Source organism: Odontomachus brunneus, unplaced genomic scaffold (assembly GCF_010583005.1).
Source record: "Odontomachus brunneus isolate Ranch 3 - 2012 unplaced genomic scaffold, Obru_v1 Obru_scaffold_016, whole genome shotgun sequence".
Classification (NCBI taxonomy): Eukaryota; Metazoa; Arthropoda; class Insecta; order Hymenoptera; family Formicidae; genus Odontomachus; species Odontomachus brunneus.
In genome coordinates, this window is record NW_022639466.1 from 3,135,737 (window position 1) to 3,160,688 (window position 24,952).

A 24,952-nucleotide genomic window follows, 5' to 3' on the forward strand; every position below is an offset into this window, starting at 1 on the left:
TCTCTCTCTCTCTCTCTCTCTCTCTCTCTCTCTCTCTCCCTCTCTCTCGAGGAGTGACGATAATCGTTAAGGGTGTAACGACGCACGCGATCGTGATCTCGATTCTTTCCTCATAGAGAGTACCACAGCGTCACCGTCGTCGTCGTTGTCGTCGTGGATTCACGACGGTCGCTTGAAATTTTTGCCATTACCCAGCCGTGACTATATATGCTATCGTCGTAACGAGTACGGACCTTTTATGCGAGCTGCACGCGCCGCTCGTAAATAGGAAAATCGTGCGGCAGCGATACACCTCCGCTGCGATCGCACTCCCCATCATCGTTCGTGAGATCCGCTGATTCGCGGTGCATACCGTGAATTTCATATGTACGAGAAGACGTGCAGTACTAAAACTGAGACGTCGTTTCTGCCTTTAGCTGAAACGTGTTATTAAGACTCGCATTAATTAGCCTCACACGAAATTTGCCTCATGCAAGATATTCAGTCTTTTATTTAGAGTTAGAGTTGTTCAGTTAGATACAAGACAAAATATACGGTTAATAGTATACGCAGTTAACGGTTTGTACAGTCGGCCACAACAATTAGTTGCCTCAAGTTGTAACTTCGAAGTTCTAAAGTATAGAGACATCTAGCCCCGATCTCACCTAATTAATAGTCGAAGTTATAGCTTCCTAGTATACAGTATCGATTTCTTAAAGAAGGAACTCTAAAATGATATAATAATTTATTGTTTAGATTATTATGCCGTAGCATAATCTTCGATAAAATAAAATTTATATGTTACGACTCTTCTTTTCTTCGACCTTATAGATACCTCGTCTTTTATTTTTTTAAATGCGACTTAAATATAGTATTCTTATTGCAAACTTGTTATTAATTGTTTCGTAACAGCAGCAGCAGCAGTAGTAGTAGTAGTAATAGTGATCAACTGATTACTTAAATGTAATTTGAACTACTGCGAAATACTGTCGTAATCACATTACTTTATTTAGGGCACGGTAGATGTCGATGAGACAAATAAATATCCGCAGTGTATCTTATCGATGAAATCGTATCAACATAGTTTCCTTAACAATTTTGTAAGCTAGGAGACGCGAAATAAAAAAGTGCAGCATTTATAACACTTGCTATTTGGCAAAACATGTGCAGAAGTTTTTTTGACCATTGTGCATGATTAATTGTACATCGGTGAAAGAATTATCAGTAAATTTTATAACGGCGTATTTGAATTTCGTTATTACACTTAAACGGTCACGGATTATAAATATCTCGGTAGATAAATACACTGTAAGTTAGAACACAATGTATTAAAATTTAACCCGGGAATAGGAAAGGACGCCGACAAAAACTTATCCAGTATTTACAATAAGAGACACGGTAACCGGCGCTCGAGCTCTCTTTTTATTCTGATACGTGTTGGAAGCAGAATTCTGTTGTACGGAATTGACATTGAAGTATTAAGGAAGCGTGAAGATTTGAGAATGTGAAATTGAATTAATGTAATTATGAACTATTTAATTTGTCAATCATATTATTACAAATTGTGTCATTTAATTAACAGAATTTGTTATATTGTAGACATCTTCCACACAGGAAATAAATTCACACACACATACACATACACTTGCGTTTCTATCTACGTTATATCTGGCTACCTTCACGCTATAATTTCGGCATCTTTCGTGACGATAATTGCTCAAAGACGACCGTGAAAACATGTACGCAAACGCGATCAGTAAAGATCCCTTGACTCGAACAGGTATAATTTATAATTACAAGTATAATTCCAACATAAAAGATGAAACATATATAATGAAGTACATTTTATTTGCAAAAATCCAAAACTTTGTAATTTATGACTTATGAATGGTAGTAAATGTATAGATTATAGGCATTAGCTTATATATATATTGAATTATTTTCATATATTAAATTATTTTATATTAACATTATCAAGAGTAAATTTTATTTTCATAGATATCTTATTAGGACTATATTTTTAATTTTTGACTATTACCTCTCATTAAGCAAACAAATAACCTAATTTAAATTTTGTCTATTATTTTTCATTAAGCAACCAAATAATTCAAATTACAAGACAATAATTAAGATTATTCTGTACAACAATGTGTGATTAACAGAAACTTTAATTTGTAATATGCCATAAATATTAAAAATTTTATAACGGCGTATTTAAATTTTGCTATTACACTCAAACGGTCACGAATTATAAACATCTCGGTAAGTAAATACACTGTAAGTTAGGGCACAATGTATTAGAATTTAACCCGGGGATAAGAAAGGACGCCGATATAAACTTGCGACCAGCATTTACAATAAAAGATATCGGCGCTCGACTTCTCTTCTTGTTTTGATACGCGTCGGAAGCAGAATTCTGTTGTACGGAATTGATATCGAAGTATTAAGAAAGCGTGAAGATTTCAGATTGCGAAGTTGATTTAATGTAACTACTTAATTTGTCAATCATATTATTACATATTGTGTCATTTAATCAACAGAATTTGTTATATTGTAGACATCTTCCACACAAAAAATAAATTCATAAACGTATATACTTGTGTTTCTAGCTACGATATATCTGGCTATTTTCACACCATAATTTCAGCATCTTTCATGAGGATAATTGTTCAAAGACGACTGTGAAAACATGTACACAAATACGATGAGTAAAAATCTCTTGACTCGACCAGGTATAATTAATAATTACAGGTACATTTCCAAGATAAAAATGAAACACATATAATGAAGTACATTTTATTTGCAAAAATCCAAAAATTTGTAATTTATGATTTATGAATGGTGGTAAATGTATAGATTGTAGGTATTAGTTTATATATAATTATTTTATATCAATATTATCAAGAATAAATTTTATTTTCATAGACGCTTTATTATTAATAGAACCATATTTTTAATTGTTGTCTATTATCTCTCATTAAGCAAACAAATAACCTAATTTAATTTTTGTATATTATCTTTCACTAAGCAAACAAATAACCTAAATTACAAGATAATAATTAAGATTATTCTTTACAATAATATAATATCTGTCATGTTAAGTAGTATAAAGAACTTGTGTGATTAACAGAAACTTTAATTTGTAATATGCCATAAATAATATAAAATTCTATTTAAATTGTAAAAATATATTAAATCTGTTCAATGACACAAGGGGATTTAATAGCTTGGCTATAGATGTAAGGCTAATATTATAAAATTATTAGAATGCACAATCTATATATCAATGTCTATTAAGTGTGTTTATTATTATTCAATCTACTCTTATAGAGATGTTCTTTTATGATATATTTTAATTAAGTCCCATAACTTTTATAAAAATCTTAATGTTTTTATATATTACAGACGAGTCGTCCTTGTCATTTGCTAAGTCCATAAACCAGCATATCGGTTATTGTCGAACAGAAGAAAATATTTTAACATTAACCTATACTTGGGAAATTGCAAACTTCTGGGACTTATGTCAACTGATGCGTCCTATTTATACTGACTATATCGAGTCGCAAGACGTTCAATTTGAGCTAAATTTTGATAGTACAAAACAAAATTTGAATTTGTATCTACTTTCTCATCAGAAGTACACGGGTATATGTCGCGTATTTCTAAAGAACAATGAACTAAACTTTTATAAAACTGTAAACAAAGTAGATGTAGCAAATTCAGCAATTTGTTTATGCAGTATACCTATTATAATACTCGTGAAAAATACAACAGAATGCGTACCTAATAACATCCTTACAATATACATTGAATGTAAATGGCACAATGGTATATCAAAGAAAACTATGTGCACGAAAATATCACAAGACTATCTTAAATTATCAAAAGATACGAAGGAGGCTGTTCATGATAAAGAATCAGTTGTTACTTTTATAATAGGCGATGAACGGCTCTATGTAAACAAAAATTTAATATGTGCAAAAAGCTCAGTTTTCCAGGCTATGTTCAGTTCTGAGATGAAGGAAGGTATATCAAATGAGGTAAAAATAACTGATGTGAAATACGACATTCTAAAGTTGTTGTTATCTTATATACAATTTTGTTTCATAGCTGATCTTAATGTAAAAGATGTACAAATGTTATATGATCTGTTTATGGCAGCCGATAAATATGACGTACAAGATCTTAAAATGTTATGTGAAGTGCACTTAATAAATTTAATTAATACAGAAAACTGTATAGAAATACTCACAAAAATATGTTTAAATAATACAAAATATTTAGAGAAATATATTCTAGAATATATCCAGATACAACCCAAGTGTGTATTTAAACAAGAACTGATAAAATTAATTGAAACAAATTCTATATCTCTTCTTTATCTTATGAAATATACTGAAATTCAAACAGTACTTCATTGCGATACTGAAACTTATAGTACAATAATAGGTCAAACACGAAAAATAACTAAAGAAAACCAAGAATAACTAAGAATAACTAAAGTAAACCAACCAGAACCAAAAAATCCTCAAAACCATACTATTATAATTGAAATTAGCTAGGAGCATGCTAATATGTATTTTTTAACTTAGCGCTGGAGTTATAGTTTCCTAAAATACAGTATCGATTTTTTAAAGCTGGAATTCTAGAATGACATAACCAAACTTTTTGAGCTATTTGATATATGACTAATATTATAAAATTACTCGAATATACAATCTGTAAATCCTCACATGTGTTTATTAAGTGTATTTATTGTTATTCAATCTACTCTTATAGAAATGTCCCTTTATGAATATTTTAATTAAGTCCCATAATTCATATATTTTATTGTTTAGATTATTATGCCGATGCATAATCTTCAATAAAATAAAATTTATATTTTATGACTTCTTTTCTTTTACCTTATAGTAAAATATTTCATCTTTTATTTTTTAAAATGTGACTTAAATATAGTGCTCTTATTGCAAACTTGTTATTAATTGTTTCATAATAGCAGCAGTAGTAGTAGTAATAGTGATCAACTGATTACTTAAATGTAATTTTAACTACTGCGAAATACTGTCGTAATCACAGCCTTACTTTATTTAGAGGATGGTAGATGTCGATGAGACAAATAAATATTCGCAGTATATCTTATCGATGAAATTGTATCAGCATAGATTTTTTCAACAATTTTGTAATCTAGGAAATGCGAAACAAAAGAGTGCAGCATTTATAGCATTTGGTATTCGGTAAAGAACGTGGAGAAGTTCTTTTGACCACTATGCATGATTAACTATACAGCGGTGAGACAATTGTCAGTAAAATTTCACAACGGCGTATTTGAATTTCGCTATTACACTCAAATAGTCACGGATTATAAATATCTCGGTAGGTAAGTACACTATACGTTAGAGCACAATGTATTAGAATTTAATCCGGGGATAGGAAAGGACACCGATATAAACTTGCGACCAGTACTTACTATAAAAGACACGGTAACCGGCGCTCGAGCTCTCTTCTTGTTCTGATACGCGTCGGAAGCAGAATTCTGTTGTACGGAATTGACATCGAAATATTCAGAAAGCGTGAAGATTTCAGATCGCGAAGTTAATTTAATGTAATTAAGGACTATTTAACTTGTTAATCATATTATTACATATTGTGTCGTTCAATCAAGAAATTATTAAGGATTATATTAAAGTAAAATCCCCTCCTCAAGATAGTTACGTAATACTGAACGGACATACTTCGAAGAAATACTCAGGTGAGCTTGCAAAATGAAACGAACGCAGATATACAATGATAACAATGATCGGTATTTTGAAATAGAAAAATGTGCTTCGACAAAATCTTCAGATCTAGCTTCATATAACGTTTGTATCTTATATTTATAAGAAAAAAAGGAACGAATTTTGTGATACAGTTTGGATTAGATAAAAGTCGAGCGGTCTATAATGTCGCTGTTTTGGGAAATTTTTTTCTTAAACAAAGAACACGTGTAAAATCGATTCCCAGCGATTTGACAAACGCAGTTTAACGTTGGCCGTGAATATTGAGTCAATCTAAAAATCTATACAAAAGAGAAAAGAAATGGTGAACATTACATTGCACAAAATTAACGTACTTTGTCATCTGGTATGTGTGGTTCTCATAACAACACACGGTCCCAACCTTTGATTATATAACCGTGAACTGCCAATTACCACTCTTATTCTAACGGCTCTTGCAAACTAGCGCAATGCGCGACACGTGATGTCCAATAATCGTACAGTGTTACACGCGTGCTCGCAATGTTATTTGAGTTCCGGCAGTCGTCATTTGTCTAGCAAGGGCACTTTTCATGTTTATTTCAACGAAAAACTCCCGGGCTATGGTTATATAGTCTATAGTTATATAAACTATAAAGGTTTCTCATTGTCAGCAAAATTTATTATATTGTAGACATCTTCCGCATAGGAAATAAATTCACACACACATACACATGTGTTTCTAGTTACATCATATCTGACTATCTACACATCATTTTTCCAGCATCCGTGAGGATAATTGTTCAAAGACGACCGTGAAACCATGAGCATTATAAAAGGTCGCTTCTCTCGACTAGGTATAATTTATAATTCCAAGATAAAAGATAAAACACACACGGAAAAAAAGGTTTGGTTGAATTAACCAAATATCTGGTCGAATATGAACAATCCAGAAATTTCGATTGAAGTAACCCGAATTCTGTTTAAGTCAACCACAAATCTTGTTAACTTAAACAGAATTCGGGTTACTACAATCAAAATTTCTGGATCGTTCATATTCGACCAGATATTTGATTAATTCAACCAAACCTTTTTTTCCGTGCATATAATGAAGTATATTTTATTTGCAAAGATAAAAAAATTTGTAATTTATGATTTATGAATGGTGGTAAATGTATAGATTATAGGCATTAGTTTCTATATATTGAATTATTTTATATCAATATTATCAAGAATAATTAAATTTTATTTTCACAGATAATTTATTAGATTTATATTTTTAATTTTTGCCTATGATCTTTTATTACGCAAACAAATAATCTCAAAGCAATAATTAAGATTATTCTTTACAACAATACAATATCTGTCATGTTAAGTAGTATAGAGAACTTGTGTGATTACAACAAAAACATTAATTTGTAATATTTGTATATTATAGATAATATAAAATTCCCTTCAATTTCTAAAAGTATATTAAATGTATTCAATGTATTCAATGATACAAGAGGATTTAATAGCTTGTGTATAGAAGATGTATAGTTAATATTATAGATAGCTTGGCTAATATATAAATTTATTAGAATGTAATGAATTTACAATCTGTAAATCCTCAGATATGTTTATTAAATGCATTTATTATTATTCAATCTATTCTTAGAGATGTCCCTTAATGAAATATTTTATTTAAGTTCCATAAGTTTTATAAAAATCTTAATGCTATTATATATTACAGATGACCCGTCCTGCTCGTTGATTAAGTCTTCAGGCCATCATATCGGTTATTGTCGAACAGAAGAACAAATTTTAACACTAACCTATACTTGGGAAATTGAAAATTTTTGGAACGTATATCAACTAATGCTTCCTATTTATACTAACATCATCAACATGAAAGACATTCAATTTCAGCTAAATTGTGATAGTGAAAAACAAAATTTGGATTTGCATCTAATTTCTTCTCAAAAGTACATGGGTTTATGTCGCGTATTTCTAAAGAATAATGGACCAAACTTTTATAAAATGGTAAACATGCTAGATTTATCAGATCGAAATATTTATATATGCAGTATACCTATTATATTACTCTTGAAAAAAACAAGAGAATACATGCCTAATGACACTCTTACAATATACATTGAATGTGAATGGCAAAATGATGTATCTCAGAAAATTATGTTCACGAGAATATCGGAATCCTACGTTAACTTATCAGAAAAAACGAAAGAGACTGTTCTTGATAAAGAATCACTTGTTACTTTCATAGTAGGTGATAAACGGCTCTATGCAAATAAAAATTTAATATGTGCAAAAAGCACAGTTTTCGAGATTATGTTCAGTTCTAAGATGAAGAAAGGTGAGACAAATGAGGTAAAAATAACTGACGTGAAATACGACATTCTAAAGTTGTTGTTATCTTATATACAATTTTGTTTAATACCTGATCTTAATGTAAAAGATGTACAAATATTATCTGATCTCTTTATGGCAGCCGATAAATATAACATAAAAGATCTTAAAATATTGTGTGAATTTCACTTAATAAAGTTAATTAACGCAGAAAACTATACAGAATTATCCGCGAAAATATGCTTAAAAAATACACAATATTTAGAGAAATATATTCAAGATTTTGCCAAGATACGAACAAAGTGTATATTTGAACCAGAAGTGATAAAATTAATTGAAAATTCTGCATCTTCTCTTCCTCTTACGAAATATAGTGACATTCAGGCAGTACAATTTTGTGAAATTGGAACTATAGGTAGTAGTAGTAATAGTTGTACTATAAAAGTACCTGAAGTCTCAAATGAATCAGTAAGTCCTAAATCCCCGAAGAGATCCCCGATGAAGAAATCCCCGAACATAAAAACCTTAGAATTTTAATTATCTAGGACCATACTAATGTTGCATAAAAATTATTAGAAACTTGATATTAATTTAAACATCAAGATCTTTATTTTGAATTTTCCCTTATTGATAAAAAAAAGTTCGAAATTATCGGCCATAAATCAGCAGTATTCTTATAAAACTCAACTTCTTTCTCGATTAATTGGACAGTATTAATCCGATTTTCTTTTTTCTGTACTAATACTGAGAAAAAGCAATTTTTTAAATTATAAGTTGCAAAAACAACACATATTTTATTCTGAATGTAGATGTATGTATCATAGATTTTATAGATTTGTATATTCTGCTTTAATTATATTTTATCAATGAGCATATATAATGCTTTCTGTTTGTATTTCTTGCGATATATTTATTCAAAATCTTGTTAATTTCAATATCTTGTTAATAATCAATATCTTTATCTAATTGTTAATAATCAATATTTTATTATTTTATCATTTTATTTGTTAATATTTTCTTTATACTACACTATACTGTATACCATTTTTAAATATATATAATAACAATAATAGAAAGTCACTCATAGGTTAGTTAACAGCATCTTTTATAAAAGGACATATATATACACATATACAATATATATAACATATTATTATTATTATTATTAACATATATATTTATTTAACATCCCATACAGCAAAGGTATCCAAAATATATTATAGAGATATCCTAAAGATATATTTGAGATATACGATATCTTCAAGATATCCCTATGATGTATTTGGGACATTGCTGCTGTGTGGGATATATTTGCGAATTGATTATTAATTGTGCTATAATATATCAATATTGTAAGCATTATAAAATTTAAATAATTATATGTATTAAATAGTTATATGTATGTTTCGTTTATTCAATTTTTATTTTTTATTTAGCACTGAAGTTATAGCTTCGTAGAATGCAGTATCGATTTCTTATGTGAAGTTTTAGAATGGTGTAACTTTATGCGTTTAGATTATTATATTGATCTGCTATGTAATGTTCAATAAAATAAAATATATTTAAAACTGTGCCTTTTTCTTTTCCAGTTTATGAATATCTCGCGCTTTGTACTTTTTAAAACATAATTCAAATATAGCGGACTATTGCAAAGTTGTTATTAATTACTTTTGTATGTGTGCGCATGTGTTTTTGATTCTAATAGCAGTGGCAATACATTATTAAAATGAAATTCTAAATATTAAGAAATATCGTGATATCACAATCATAGCAAATTTTGACAATCTCAATTTGTAAAATTTAAATGTCATATATGAAACGGGAAAATTAAGGCAAAATATCGATATGTTCTTTGGTTGCACAATTCTGTAGTAATTTTTACTATAAAATTCTCTCCGCGTAAGAGTTTCAAACAACACAGATCTCTACATGACATCCTCTTTACAGACGTTCTAAGAACGTCCGCAGGACATCCTCTGAAGATCTTGTGCTGTCTGGGATTGTATGTCTGCTTTAACGCCGTACTTATAATTTTGCAAAATATTTTTACGAACCTTGTAGAAACAAAAGCTCGAGAAGGAAACACTTGATTTTAGAGAACACGGAAAGCAAAAATAAAGACAGTTTTATCATATAATATAACCCGGAAGAATCGATTAAGACTACTTAGAAATGCATCGGTTTTGTAGTTATAGCGGAATATATAATCTTGCTTCTGCTCAACTAGTTGGTCGTGTAAAATAACACAACCGTTCGGGTCAGGGACGTAAACACTTGCGAGTTTTTTACAGATCCCGCTTTTGCGTTTAAAACTTGACGCTCAAAACGCGACCATGTTTTTTGATCTCGCGTGCTTCGACAAAACCTCTTTATCTAGCTTCATATAACATTTGTATCTTATGTTTATAAAAGAAAAAGGAACGAATTTTGTGACACAGTTTGAATTAGATAAAAGTTGAACGGTCTGTCGCTGTCTGGAGAAATTTTTGTCTTAAACAGAAAACACGTGTAAAATCGATTCCTAGCGATTTAACAAACGTAGTTTAACGTTGGCCGTGAATATTGGGTCAATGTAAAAATCTATATAAAAGAGAAAAGAAATGGTGAACATTATATTGCACAAAATTGACGTCCTTTTGTCATCTCGTGTGTGCGTAGTTCTCGTAACAACTGTCCCAGCCTTTGATTATATAAACTGTGTTCTGATATTCACTGACAGTACTAAAAATGTATAGTTTATGTCACGTATATTGTAGATTTTCAGTACTGGCAGTGAATTTCGGAACGCAGCTTGGATAGAGCACTCCTTTGTTCTCGGATGGGTAGAACTGTGTGAGAGAAATAGTTAAACGGTACCTTGCTATTCTTATCTAACCAATTGTAACAGTTTACACTAAAAGGAGACAACACGGTGCCCGTTTAAGGGCCAGTTGTTCCAACTTCTTGATAAATTAACTGATAGTTAAATCATATGTCTGTCTTTACTTTTCCTTCAATTTAGACAAAGATAGATATATGATGTAACCATCAGTTGATTTATCAAGAAGTTGGAACAACTAACCTTAACTCTCTCACGCAGTTCTGTCCGTTGGATACCATGAAGAGAGTATGGCAGTTTTAGAGCCGATTGTCCCAACTGTTTGGTAAATTAACTGATAGTTAAATCATATGTCTGCCTTTGTCTAAATTGAAGGAAAAAAAAAACAGACATATGATTTAACTTACCAAGAAACAACCGACCCTCAGACATACAAGAAAACCCACATAAGTGTCCGCCTTCGATTTTCATAAACTTATAATATGTTGTACTTTAGATCAAAATAAAAGATACGTTTTTTTATTATATGTGCCCTTTCGCAAGTTTAGGGAGTGAAATACCTCTTTGAAGAAAATCGGTTTTTTTTCATTATATAGTAAAAAACGTATCTGTTATTTTGATCTAGTACAACATATTATAAGTTATGAAAATCCGAAGTGGACATTTGTATGGGTTTCCTTATTGGTATACACAGGCTGCGTTCCGAAATTCACTGCCAATGCTGAAATTCTATAGTATATGTAACATAAACTATGGATTTTCAGCAGTGAATTGGCAGTGAATTTCAGAACGCAGCCCTAGACTGCGTAAGCGGACGTCAGAGAATAGAAAGAGATAGCATACTTTCGTTCATCATTCTATCTTTTTCTAATGAAGGCTTTATAGAACCTCCGCACAAGAACATCCGTAACATTTTAAGTTTACGGATTTCTTTGTGTGTTGACTCTTATCTCCACTATGCGTTGCTATCTTTTTCTCTTTCCTGATGCGTTCAAACTTTTAGCACGTTCGACTGGCTCTGGGTTAACTCATTATGGGTTATTCAGCTTACGTTTATTGGTCGAACAAGTACTTATAAGCTTCATGATTGGCTAGTAAAGATTGGCTTATGATATCATTAATCGTTCTCGGAGCAATTAACCCCCTTATAGAAATATCATACTAAGAATTATTGATAATTACATATTATCCAGTATTTTTAATACTGAAAATAAGTAATTATCAATGATTCTTAGTATGATATTTCTATAAGAGTCTATTCTTGAAATAGTTACGTATATGTAAGTTTTACTGCGCAGGTTTAATCATACTATAAAGTAACTGCGCAGTAAAAATGACGTATACGCAAAAATTTCAAGAATAAGAGCTCAGAGCCAGTCGAACACGCTATTTAGAAAATATTAGGTGCTTTCCAATTGCTTAACACATCTTGACACACACGTACACAAAACCAGTTTATTGGTCACATATTATCTAAAATATCTTGTAGGATAATATGCAACCAATAAACTGGTTTTGTGTAACACAGTGTACGCAATTGGAAAGCACCCATTGAGAACACGCAGTCTGTGGATCTGTTTTCTATTGCTGAACTAGTGTACACTTTCGGAACTTAAAAAGAGATAGATATATAGATGAAAGATTGGTGGAAGAAAGACGAGAGAGAACTAGAGCAGCCAGTTCAGCAATAGAAAACAGACCCTATGTATACTAAGACCCATATTCTGAGTTCTCTTTTAACGATAAATGAGCCTCTAAAAGTGACTCATAGCCAATCAGAAAGCTTATAAGCCACTTTTTGAGGCCGATTTATCCTTAAAAGAGAACTCAGAATGCGGGTCAAAGTCTATGATAGCAGTGCTCTATCCAGTATAGTTATAGATAAATGGTTACCCAATGAAAAATTTTTCATATATAATTATATAAAATTATATAAAATTATATATAATTATATATAATTATATATTATTATGTATCAAATTTGCCCATTTATGTTCATACATTCTACTTATATATATAATTATATATAATTATATATATAAATTCATATATAATTTTACATAATTACGCATAAATTTATATGTAATTATACATATTGTTATACATAATTGTGTATAATTATATATAATTTTATATGATTATATATAATTATACATAATTATGTATGGACAAATTTCATACAAAATTTTGCACGAAAAATTTTTCATCGGGTATTTGAGTTCTGGGAGTCACCATTTGATTCGTAAAGGCACTTTTCATGTTTATTCCAGCGAAAAAGACCAACTAACGATCTATGAGTTATAGGGTCTATAGTTACATAGTCAAAAGTCTTATCGTTAGCATAGAATTTGTTATATTGCAGCATCTTTCGCACAGGAAATAAATTCACACGCACATACACGTGTGTGTCTAATTACGTTACATCTGCCTATTGCAAATGGCACTGAGGCATTAAATTACCGGAAACCATATATTGAAGGAAGTATATCTGCCTATCTTCACATCATTTTTTCGGTGTAGGAAGCTTTAAGCCTTAAAAAATTGACCAATCACAGTGGACTTATAGAGGAATAATCAATTGGTTAATTTCTTACGGTTTAAAGCTTACTACACCTTTTGTAGATCGGGACTTACTCCCACTATTCAAAGGCATGAGCTTGGTTTAGATATATTATATCTATGATGGTTATATAGTCTATGGTTATATAGTCGGTTGTCTCATTGGCCGCGTTCAGTAGAACAAGTGATTAGTAAGCGCTCAGTGAGCTCTTGCATCTGATTGGAGTATAGTTGGAGATCTAAAAGAATATGCCAAATCATATATAAGAGCTCCCTGAGCGCTTACTGATCACTTGTTCTACTGAACGCGGCCATTGTCTTCATAGAGCTAGAAAACAATTGATGCCGCTAAACTAAATAATTACCCAGCATTATTTTGTGTAGGCATTTTTCACACAGAAAATTCGCACACACACTTGTGTTTTTAGTTACGCTATATCTGATTATCTTCACACAATAATTTCGATATCCTTTGTGAAGATATTGTTCAAAGACGACCGTGAAGATGGACGCAAAAGCGGTGAGCAAAGATTGCCAAGGTATAATTTATTGTATAAGTATAATTTATTTAATTTAACAGGTATAATTCCAAAATAAAAGATGAAACATTTATAGTGAAGAATATTTTATTTGCAAAGATCCAAAACTATATAATTTATGATTTATGATTGGTGGTAAATGTATAGATTACAGGCATTATATATATTGAATTATTTTATATCAACATTATTGAAAGTAAATTTTATTTTCGCAGATGTCTTATTAGACCTATATTTTTTATTATGTCTCATTATGCAATCAAATAATCTAAATTACAAGCCAATAATTAAGATTATTCTTTACAACAATGCAATATTTGTCAAGTAGCATAAAGAACTTACGTGATTACAATAGGTACTTTAATTGTAATATGCCATAAATAATATAAAATTCCCTTTAAATTGTAAAAATGTATGAAATATATTGAATGATACAAAGGGATTTAATAGCTTAGCTATACATGTATCGCTAATATTATAAATAGCTTGACTCTAGATATATGGCTAATATTATAAAATTATTAGGATGTACAATCTGTAAATCCTCAAATGGTTATTAAGTATTATTATTATTCAATCTACTCTTATAGAGATGTTTTTTTATGAAATATTTTAATTACATCCCATAACTTTTATAAAAATCTTAATGCTTTTATATATTACAGATAAATCACCCTTCTCGTTAGTTAAGTCTATAGACAATTATATTGGTTACTGCCGAACAGAAGAAGATATTTCAACATTAACCTTTACTTGGGAAATTGCAAACTTTTGGGATATATATCAACTGCAACTTCCTATTTATACCGGCATTATCAACTCAGAAGATGTTCAATTTCAGCTAAATACAGATAAGGAAAAACAAAATTTGTATTTGTATCTAATGTCTACTCACAAGTATGTAGGTATATGTCACGTATTTCTAAAGAATAATGAACCAAACTTTTATGAAACGATAAATATGACAGATAAAATAATTTATATATGCAGTATACCTATTATATTACTCTTGAAAAATACAACAAAATACTTGCCTAATAACACTCTTACAATATATATTAAATGTGAATGGTATAACAATGTATCACAGAAAACTATGTACACAACAATATCGAAATCCTATAATACATCATCAGAAAATATAAAGGAGACTGATCTTGATAAAGAATCACTTGTTACTTTTATAATAGGCGATAAACGGCTCTATGCAAACAAAAATTTAATATGTGCAAAAAGCACAGTTTTCCAGGCTATGTTCCATTGTGAGATGAAGGAAGGTATAACAAATGAGGTAAAAATAACAGATGTGAAATACGATGTTTTAAAATTGTTATTATCTTATATAAAAGTTTGTTTTATACCTGATCATATCGACAATGTAGATACATTGTCTGATCTCTTTATAGCAGCCGATAAATATGATTTACAAGATCTTAAAACGTTGTGTGAATTGCTCTTAATGACATTAATTAATGTAGAAAACTACTTAGAATTATTGGCAAAAATATGTTTATATAATACAAAATATTTAGAGAAATATATTCTAAAATTTATCCAGATACAACCAAAGGATATATTTAAACAAGAACTTCTAAAATTAATCGAAACATCCACGAATTCTGCATGTTGTCATCACATTATGAAATATACTGAAATTCAGATAATTTTGTCTTGCGATACTAAAACTAGTAGTAGTAGTAGTAAGATACAAGTCTACAAGTCTACAAGTCTACAAGATATTAAGTCTACAAGTGAATCAAGTTCGCAAACCACGAACCAAATATCTAGACCATACTACCTAGACCATATACCAGGAGAATACTAATGTTACACAAAAATCATTAGAAACTTGATATTAATTTAAACATCAAGATCTTTACTCTATTATTGATAAAAAGAAAGTTCGAAATAAAGGTCTAATTATCGGCCATAAATTAGCAATATTCTTATAAAACTTAATTTTTTTCTCGATTAATTGGACAGTATTAATCCGGTTTTTTTTATTTGTATTGATATTGAGAAAAAACAATTTTTAAAATACTAAGTTGCAAAAGCAACATATATTTTATTTTTCTGAATGTGGGTGTATATATTGCACTTTTCACTTATTTTTATTTTCTGCTTTGAATATATTTTACCAACGAATATATATAATGCTTTCTGTTTGTATTTTTTGCGATATATTTGTGTATTAAAAAAATGTTTATTTAACATGTATTTGTGACTTTACTATTAGCTATGCTATAATATATCCGTGTTGTAAGCATTACAAAACTTACATTATATGTATGTTTTGTCCAATTTTTATTTTTTAACTTAGCACTGAAATTATAGCTTTGTAGAGCGCAGTATCGATTTCTTATGTGAAACTCTTGAATAACTTTATGTATTCATTTCTTGTGAAGCTCTAGAATAGCTTTATGTGTATAACTATGTGTTTAGATTATTATATTGATCTACTATATAATGTTCAATAAAATAAAATATATTTAAAAATGTGCCTTTTTCTTTTCCAGTTTATGAATATCTCGTTTAGTACTTTTTAAAACATAATTCAAATAGCGGACTATTGCAAATTTGTTATTAATTACTTTTGTATGTGTGCGCATGTGTTTTTGATTCTAATAGCAGTAATAATACATTATTAAATGTAGTATATAGTAGAATAGTAGTGACAATACATTATTAAAATATAATTCTAAATATTAAGAAATATCGTGATATCACAGTTTATTGCAAATTCTGGCAATCTCAGTTTCTAAAATTTAAATGTTACATATCAAACGGAAAAATTACAGCAGAATATCGATATGTTCTTTAATTGCATAATTTTCTAGTAATTTTTACTATAAAATTCTCTCCGCGTAAGAGTTTCAAACACAAATCTCCACAGGATATTCTCTTTAAAGACGTTCTGAGAACGTTCTGCGTCCTGAGAACGTCTTCAGGACATCCTCTAGAGATCTGCTGTGCTGTCTGGGATCGTACGTCTGTTCCAACGCCGCGCCTATAATTTTGCAAAGTATTTTTACGAATCTTTTAGAAACAAAAGCTCGAGAAGGAAGCACTTTCATATTTATATTCACGTGATCTTTCCTCATACTACGGTGAGCAGAGAGAGAGAGAGAGATTATATTGTTAAAGTTCCATCACATGGGCTTACCACACACATACGTGATACATACATCATAAATCTACAGGAACTATCTTCACATCTCCATCATAATGAATTATTAGTTCTTCATCATGCATTAAACGATACGGTAAAAATGTGCACAGATAGTATGAAAGATTGATGCGCCGTCGTGAAATTGAAAATAGCGGAACTTAACGTGGCAGCGACGTCTGGAAATTGGATTGAGCGGAAATAAATCTTTAGTGGCGCACAGAAACCCCTGTATCATCCCGGTGCACGCATAATCTTGACAAACACCAGTATCGATCGCAATCAATACTGTCGGTGGGCTGCTCCCGTCATAATATATCTCATCTTCCCACAAAACATCCTTGTATTTTTGATCGCGATATAAATTATTGCTTCTCCTTGAACACGGCTAACAATTCATCCGCGAGTGAATTAATTGCTTTTCCATTAAAACAACGCACACATACATACACACGTTCGAAATATAAATACGAAGGAATCGCGTGGATATTTTCCGCGGATTAAACTCGAGTGGAATAGAGCTCCGTGAGGAGGGGGGAGGGAAGGGAGGAGGGTAATATGAGAGATTAATAAAATGTCGTGACGTTAAGCTATACATAAATTAGCTAGCGTGCGTGTCTGCTGGAGAAATTTACTTCCATCGCGATACGAATATAAATCTATTGAAAGCCGCGTTATCTCTCGCGCGCGGAGGAACGCGCTGTAAAAGGCGGGGATAAAAGGAACTATTAGGAATTGGTTTCGTTCGCTACTCAAAGGATTCGCGCGATCCCAAAAGGAACGGCAAACTACTCGGCAGAAGAGAAGGAGCCATTAGCTACGTTTCATCTGAATCGAACGTGCTGGCGCCTGTACGACAAGATTGATATCCGTCTTGCGGATGTTATAAAGTATTCTGCGTCTCCCCTGCAACTTCCTACACGGAAAATCTCTAATTAGGATCCAATTTGATCCAGTTTGATTTCGTAAAAAAATGATCGATTCTGGTTGAAAAATTTATACAGAATCAGGTTAATAGATTGCAACACGCGCTTTCAAGTAGGAAAACAGATTTTGTTGGAACTACCACGCGTTCCCCCAAAGATTTCTTCTGATTTTCAATATACATTAAAAATGAACGTATGAAACGCTTTAGATGTGTTCACACTTCGTAATAGAAAATATTTAAAAAGTTAGCTCTTAAAGTGTCTTTATTCTATCAATTTTTTTATCCCATTGCATTCTCTACAAATTTGAGCATTCGTTGGTTCTTATTCAGGTGTAATTATGATTTGCGCATCGATTTCTTTCGTGACATAAGAGATATCCGCGAGTTACGCGACACATTATCTTAGTTCAAAGCGATTTTGTCAAGACATGAGATTTCGGGAAGTATAATTAATTAATTCGCAGTTCAGCGGTGAGGCGCGATACACAGTGCGCGTCTCTCTTTTCGTTGAAATATATATTACGCCGAGACGATGTGTAATTAAGATACAAAAAACCATGTAGCCTCGTAAGATTAATTACTATAAAATTGCGGTGCTTTCAGCGGGGCGGAAAATTAACAAGCTCCTCCGTCTTATCGCGCCGCTGAGATGCCCAACAATTAATTCGTCGCGCGCGATATCCCTTCCGCTTCGTTAGTTCTGGGTCTTAACAGATTCGCAACGAAAGTCGGAGTTTCCGGCTTGGAATTTAGAGGACCGGCACACTAGAATCCCGTCCCATTGCATCACAGGCCGAAGAAGGCCGATGCATCAGTAGGAAATCGGGCAAACAGCGCGCGTGCGTCTATCTCGCGAAAAATGACCGTTCTGTCGCGAGAGAGACTCCGGAAGTAGTCCTCACAGTGTTGCACTTCGCAGTTACACGAGTAATCCTGCCGTATCGACTGCCTTAAGCTCGCTCGTGACGGAAATCGGATTTTCGAAAGACGTGGCCGTTTCGTCTCGTCTCGTCTCGTCTCGTCTCGCTATTGGGCAAAGTGCTTTGCCGAAACTGCTTGCGAGAAGTGTATGAAAAAGACTGCAAGGAGAGGAGAGGAGAAAAAGAAAGAAATAAATCGAGAGGGAGAAAAAGATGGCGAGAAACGGGGCGAGCGGCGCTCTTTCAGATTGTAATGGCGAAATTTCAAGGGGATCGAACTTTTCCACGCGCCAGATAACGAATTTACACGAGAAAAGAAAACTATCTGAAACGTAATTAATCGTAAGGTTCAACGCGTCTGGAGGATGTGTAATAAAACCTGGACATTTCCTAGATCGAAAGTTACACGATTTTCGGCCTTAAACATAACGCTTGAGTTCGAAAATCGCATAAACAGTTCTAGCTATAATGGCCTAAATTGTAATGGTTTCAATCGTATACGCATGAGGCTCGTATAACTCTCGATTTAGCGAATGTTCGGGCATCAATGGTCAGAAAGTTCCAAGTTCTTTTCTTAGCAACGAATATTTTTAGCCAACAACGAGAGACGGCTATGACTTATTCTCTGGAGATTGCTCGAGAATATGATCTTGGCAACATAGATCAAGATGGACCAAACCGTGTGTGTGTGTACTCGTAAACATTTGCACTGAGAGAAAACACGTGAAAATTTACTTGTGGGATATAAAGTTGACTTTTGCGAAATAATGTTTACTTCTGTGAGATGAACTTTTGCCCCACACGAATAAATTTTCAAGTATTTTTCTTCTCAGTGCACCAAGAGCGTTTCTATCTGACGTATTGCAGAAGAACGAAATCCACCCGAATTCACATTTTGCTCCTGACATTATTATTCTGTAAGTCTGCAATTAGGGATCGCAATTAGAATGGGGGAACCTGTATTCAAATCGCACGATAATCTGCCGCGAAGTTGGGAGTTGCGGCGCGTCTCACATCCGGAAGCGCTGGAAGGACGAAGGGAGCGGTGGGGAACGAGGACGTTTCACGATAAGAAACGAGATGGAGGCTAAATTCTTCTGCAGCATCGAGCAGGGCTGCCGGCCTGGGATTATTTTAGACTTGTTAATGCAATTCGCCTGAGAGCTCGCGGCGGTGTATTGCTAAATAAGGCGCGCACGCGCGAGCAACCGCCTCGTCGTCATGAATCCGAAGCACGTGGATGGATGTGGTGGTTGGCGTTTTATGCGCGCCCTCCGTATACACATACACATACCGTCGTTCTCTTACATACACCGACAGCCGCGCTTTGAGAGCTTCCTTGCAGCCGTACGGACGATGTGTGAGCGCCAACCCTTTCTTGAGGGCGCAGCAGCTTCCTTACTTTCCAGGCAAGCTGGTTCCGACGTACTGCGATATTACGTCGAATTCTCGCGAGATATCCTCCGCTCACTCATGGAAGCACGTCGTAACCCGCGATATCGATTTTAAATCGCTGCTTGATAATATACTCTGGTAACTTGTACGAGTAATCGATAATATGATGAAAAGAATATGTAAAAAATATAGATAAAAATGGCAGCGATTAAAAAATTCGATAGAGATTCCAAGTGAGGATACCCATGTCGGCACACGAAGAGAAGTCTTTTTGCAAGTCTTTTTTTCCATTCACATCTTATTTTTATTAGGAACGCAGCCAATTTTTTATAATAACTTTAATATTCCAGACTTCTGGATTGAGAAGCCGCATTTTCTTGCGGATTTTTCAACGTTTCGTGAACATTGATCTGATATCTGAAATTGCTACTCAGTAGATATTCCTTAAAAATATACTGAGAGAACGATTTGGTTGAATCAAATAAACACTTCTTTGGAATAGTTCAAACGAATTTTTTGATTGATTGAACAAATTTTGTTTGAAGCAACAAAAATATGTATTTGCAGCTTAGTTCCAAAGAAATATTTTTGTTGTGTCAACCAAATAATTTGTTTGGACTATTCCAAAGAAACATTTATTTGATTCAATAAATCGTTCTGTCTGTGTAAATAGATATTGACAAATCGAAAGGAGGTGACGGAAAAGAGGGAGTAAAGAAAATTTGATCTTGTTAATCGAATATTCGGGAAACTAGGAGACTGAGATGCCACAAATAATCTTGTCACTGGCGAGTAAAACGGCTTAATGCATTAGTTAAAAAATGTTCCGTCGCGAGAGAAGAGAATTAAGACGGCATTGCGCTTGACTTGTGCTACTTATGAGATTTTATTACAAATGTAGGAAAATAAATAATCGATGCAATCGCACGTTCTCTCTTCCTCTCTCTCTCTCTCTCTTTCCGTCTCTTTCTCTCTCTGCCTCTCTCTGCCTCTATGAATTTCGCTTATCTGACAGCTCTGGAATCAAATCTATGGGCTTCTATGGGCTTCATATACAATTTATCGTCGGGAATCGACGGGAGGCCACTGTAGACAAAGGCCTGGCGATACGTACTCGTGATACAGATATTCTGATGTTTCCGATACAACTGAATGGAAGTCGGTATCAATGGCGACGTTACAAGATCACACGCGTGAACTGCCATTGTAAAGACTGAAGGCGCGAGACAGATAAGCACTGTGGAGAAATAATTGACACGATTATCTTCATATACTGTTACCGGTCACAGCTTTTGTCCCGTGCACATTCGAATAAATTTTACAATACATTGTTATCCCGCTTCATGCCATGGCAGCTTGTTAACAATCCTACACTCTGTAGAGAACATGTACGACAAGTTAGAGGCGGAGAAATACAGAATTCTAATGCTAATTCTGAACCTAGTTCCACCATCATTGTTACATTATGTAACAAGAACACTAGCTTGCAAAAGTAAATTTAACCTTGCATGACCGAGTAAGAAGGTTTAGATTTATTTGTAATAAAGTTCTCCGGAATCTTCATGACGTCACGATGCGCCAGAGAATTGAAGCAGAATTGAAGCATGAAGAGAGCTGCCAGAGCAACGAAAAATAAAGGCTGTTCCGCTTGTGTTTGCTGAACGAGCGGAAATGATTGCGCACGAGAAAGATAAATATTACGGCCGATCGTTCGGTAAGTTGATCGACAGTGGGAGTTTTATATCGGCTGTTTGCAGCGCGAAGTAAGCAAGTAGTATCCACAAATCGAGCCGGGGAAACATTATGTACGAGACTCGCGGAGCGAGTTATCGATTGCGTGATATCCAATGTGTGCGAGTATCGATGCAAGATTCAGCAAACAAATGATATTTATTGATATCACATTGATATAAACAAGATCGCAAATATCGCGGCCTCTTGATTTTACCTTCTTTTATTTTCAATAAATTTTAAGGGGAAATCAGTTTCATAGATGATAGCTCATATTTATTTTATTACTTGACATTATTACACGGAGAAAATGTTATAGTAAGAATTACTACAGAATTTTGTAATTGAAGAATAGAAACCGCGTAGGAAACATCTTGGGGAAAGTTGAAATGGTAAACTCGAGAAAAGGAAAAGAGAAATTTCAAAGAGCGATTCTTAAAAGGAGATCCAGTCTTGGAAACAGAGAGGTAAAAGGAGCTACGTTTGTCTCGTTAACTATTCTCGGTCATTTCCGGCGTCTGGACGACGAAGCTGCGAAATAAACGCGCGTCCGTGCTCATCCCAACGTAGAAAAAGGAGCAGCACCGCGGTTCGAGGGAGTAGTCGGTCCGGGGGGGTCATTCGGATTGGCAAAATCCGTGGAAGCTTAATGGGAAGTCCTCCCTTGTGCAGATTTGCATGGTGGACGCGCTTGTAGGAGTCGTCGGCGGAATCCTACGGAAGGAACTATGAACACAAGAGATAGACGAGGGAGAGGGAAGAACAGACACGGACGGGGGTCGAACCGAGACGAGCCGGCCCCCAGAGTAACGTTCCGCGCGCGGAATTAATCGCGTCCACTTGCAGAAGAAAGGCTACCGTCGCGTCGGCCATTCGGTCCCGCTTGGAACTGCTCGGGATAAAAAATAATTAGTTCGAGAGTATCCGAGAGCGTTCTCCAACCCCTCTTCGGCCTGCGTGTCCGCGAACCTTCACTCCTGTCACGTACAAATCCCCCTTTCAGTTCTCGTTCGCTCTCCCTTCCCAACCTTCCCTCCCCGCGCCGACCTCCCCGCGATTCTTGTCACTTCGGCGGGAAGTACGTGCGCGGATTGTCGAGCTCGCGTTCGACAACAGGTGAGGAAGGCAATACGGTGTGAGGAGCCATTTCTCAACGTTAATCAAACCGCACTTTCGCCCTTGATCCGACCTGTAACACCGCGACACCAAGAGACCTCTAATCAGCTCGATCAGTTTCTGTACACGGAACTCTGCTCAGCGTTTTCTTTAAACTACGAGTTTCCTGCCCGACCTCTACTACAGTCGACATCATTACTACACAGAAAGAAAAGAGATCTCTTTTCTATATATCGATATATACCACCATATCGATATGGTGCACATAATCAGAAATATTTATGTTGCGAGCAACATAGTTGCATCGCCCTGATTATCTTTGTGTGATGCGTATGACTCGATGTACTTTGATGCATCAACTACATGAATGTAGTTGCGGCAACCAGAAATCGGTTGGGGTGACATTTAGCATGAAAGCATTCTGGTCGGAGAAAGCAGATATCGTCACTACTGCAACGCCAGTAACTCAACAATTGCTTTGTGGTTGCAGTAGCCACATAATCAGTTGTCCTGTATTTTACTGTTGAATTTGCTTAGCACAGATCAGATCTATGTGTGAACCAATCACAAATCGAGATAAAAGTGAGCTCACCGTAATAACTTGAATGAACGAAGTCAATGTGACATGTTTTATTTGATAGTTATGATATAATTTGTTTAATTAAAACGCAATATATTTTAATCGCGATATAATGCTCTCTACACACATATAAAAAATACATTATGAAGTATATTACAATATTAGATATATTAAATATATGCGCTACTAAAAAAGAATTGACTTTAAAATTGCAGTTTTCATTTTATCTAGAGATGACTTTTATTTCTTTAGATTGTACACTTGTTTTTCTTCATACTAATGAATTCCTCTCGTGTTCTTTAGAGTATAAAAATACAAAGAAGTAAAATATTTCACGAAATATTTACAAAATATTTACTTTTGATTATCTTGAAGGATCTACTACTGTTCTAAGTTACACTCTCTGTATACTGAGAGAAAAATTATAAAAATTAACAAATATTTCTCTAATGGGCGCTATTAACATATTTATTTAAATCTACATTCTCTTTATTTAAATGAAATATTGTTTACCTGATTTAGATAAACAATATTTAGTTTAAATAAAGAGAATGTAGATTTAAGTAAATATGTTAATGGCACCCATCAAAGAAATATTTGTTGATTTTAATTATAATTTTTCTCTCAGTGTATATAATTGCTTCTCGCCATTCTAACCCCATTTTTCCTTTTAATTGAAGTTTGAGATATCAAGCAATTTTTCTACATCGCCCATCCGTAACACGCGACACTCCAGTTAGACACGAAGGTGAGAGATGGTGAAATTTTTCTAGGCTCACTGCTGCCGCGGTGCCGGCAGCGACTTGAGCAAAACGTAAACATAACCGCGTGCCGTAAAACGGATGATTAGAATCAGCCCAGAGGGGTAAACGCACTCCCGGGCGGAATATGTAGTTTCTGGCGGCGGCATTGCTCAAGACTGAGACGACAATTCGCAATTGCGCGGAGTGTATGGCGAGACATTCTCGTCGACGCACTGAAACTCGTATCAACGTTCCTTAGAACTTATCCTACATGAGATATTCAGATCTGAATGTAGAATTTTGACCTGTGTGGGAGTTTCTTCTTTGAATTATATAATATATGTGACATGATACTTTTTTTGTAGTCACGTTTCAGCTGATAGCTCACATCTAACTCATA

At 33.6% G+C, this 24,952-nt stretch overlaps 3 protein-coding genes across 13 annotated transcripts; all 3 read left to right on the plus strand.

Annotated features, from left to right (window-relative positions):
* Positions 1 to 1,303: 1,303 nt before the first annotated feature.
* LOC116841501 (protein roadkill-like) lies at positions 1,304 to 4,713 on the plus strand. Of its 10 annotated transcripts, none has more exons than XM_032809514.1 (5): positions 1,304 to 1,499; positions 1,579 to 1,759; positions 2,075 to 2,241; positions 2,589 to 2,730; positions 3,385 to 4,713. In XM_032809514.1, the coding sequence occupies exon 5, from the start codon at positions 3,510 to 3,512 to the stop codon at positions 4,464 to 4,466; it is 957 nt and encodes a 318-aa protein (XP_032665405.1). In that variant the 5' UTR covers positions 1,304 to 1,499; positions 1,579 to 1,759; positions 2,075 to 2,241; positions 2,589 to 2,730; positions 3,385 to 3,509; the 3' UTR covers positions 4,467 to 4,713. The 10 variants fall into 10 exon arrangements, with proteins under 10 accessions (XP_032665405.1, XP_032665399.1, XP_032665406.1 ...); XM_032809508.1 differs by having other exon boundaries at positions 2,589 to 2,711; XM_032809515.1 differs by having other exon boundaries at positions 2,627 to 2,730.
* Positions 4,714 to 5,455: 742 nt separating this feature from the next.
* LOC116841500 (speckle-type POZ protein-like) lies at positions 5,456 to 9,052 on the plus strand. Of its 2 annotated transcripts, none has more exons than XM_032809507.1 (3): positions 5,456 to 5,728; positions 6,458 to 6,568; positions 7,444 to 9,052. In XM_032809507.1, exons 2-3 carry the CDS (start codon positions 6,535 to 6,537, stop codon positions 8,592 to 8,594), a joined length of 1,185 nt encoding a protein of 394 aa, XP_032665398.1. In that variant the 5' UTR covers positions 5,456 to 5,728; positions 6,458 to 6,534; the 3' UTR covers positions 8,595 to 9,052. The 2 variants fall into 2 exon arrangements, with proteins under 2 accessions (XP_032665398.1, XP_032665397.1); XM_032809506.1 differs by having other exon boundaries at positions 6,496 to 6,568.
* A 4,462-nt stretch (positions 9,053 to 13,514) lies between these two features.
* Positions 13,515 to 16,455, plus strand: LOC116841571 (TD and POZ domain-containing protein 1-like). The gene is made up of 2 exons (XM_032809650.1): positions 13,515 to 13,973; positions 14,639 to 16,455. Exons 1-2 carry the CDS (start codon positions 13,940 to 13,942, stop codon positions 15,796 to 15,798), a joined length of 1,194 nt encoding a protein of 397 aa, XP_032665541.1. The 5' UTR covers positions 13,515 to 13,939; the 3' UTR covers positions 15,799 to 16,455.
* Positions 16,456 to 24,952: the final 8,497 nt, after the last annotated feature.

What these genes read in the sequence shown, in the direction of transcription:
- LOC116841500 (XM_032809507.1), top strand. Translation starts at nt 6,535, where the DNA reads ATGAGCATTATAAAAGGTCGCTTCTCTCGACTAG. An exon ending in AGGTCGCTTCTCTCGACTAG is followed by an intron (nt 6,569 to 7,443) that starts GTATAATTTATA and finishes TATATATTACAG; the next exon opens with ATGACCCGTCCTGCTCGTTG.
- LOC116841501 (XM_032809508.1), top strand. Translation starts at nt 2,669, where the DNA reads ATGTACACAAATACGATGAGTAAAAATCTCTTGACTCGACCAG. An exon ending in AAATCTCTTGACTCGACCAG is followed by an intron (nt 2,712 to 3,384) that starts GTATAATTAATA and finishes TATATATTACAG; the next exon opens with ACGAGTCGTCCTTGTCATTT.
- LOC116841571 (XM_032809650.1), top strand. Translation starts at nt 13,940, where the DNA reads ATGGACGCAAAAGCGGTGAGCAAAGATTGCCAAG. An exon ending in GGTGAGCAAAGATTGCCAAG is followed by an intron (nt 13,974 to 14,638) that starts GTATAATTTATT and finishes TATATATTACAG; the next exon opens with ATAAATCACCCTTCTCGTTA.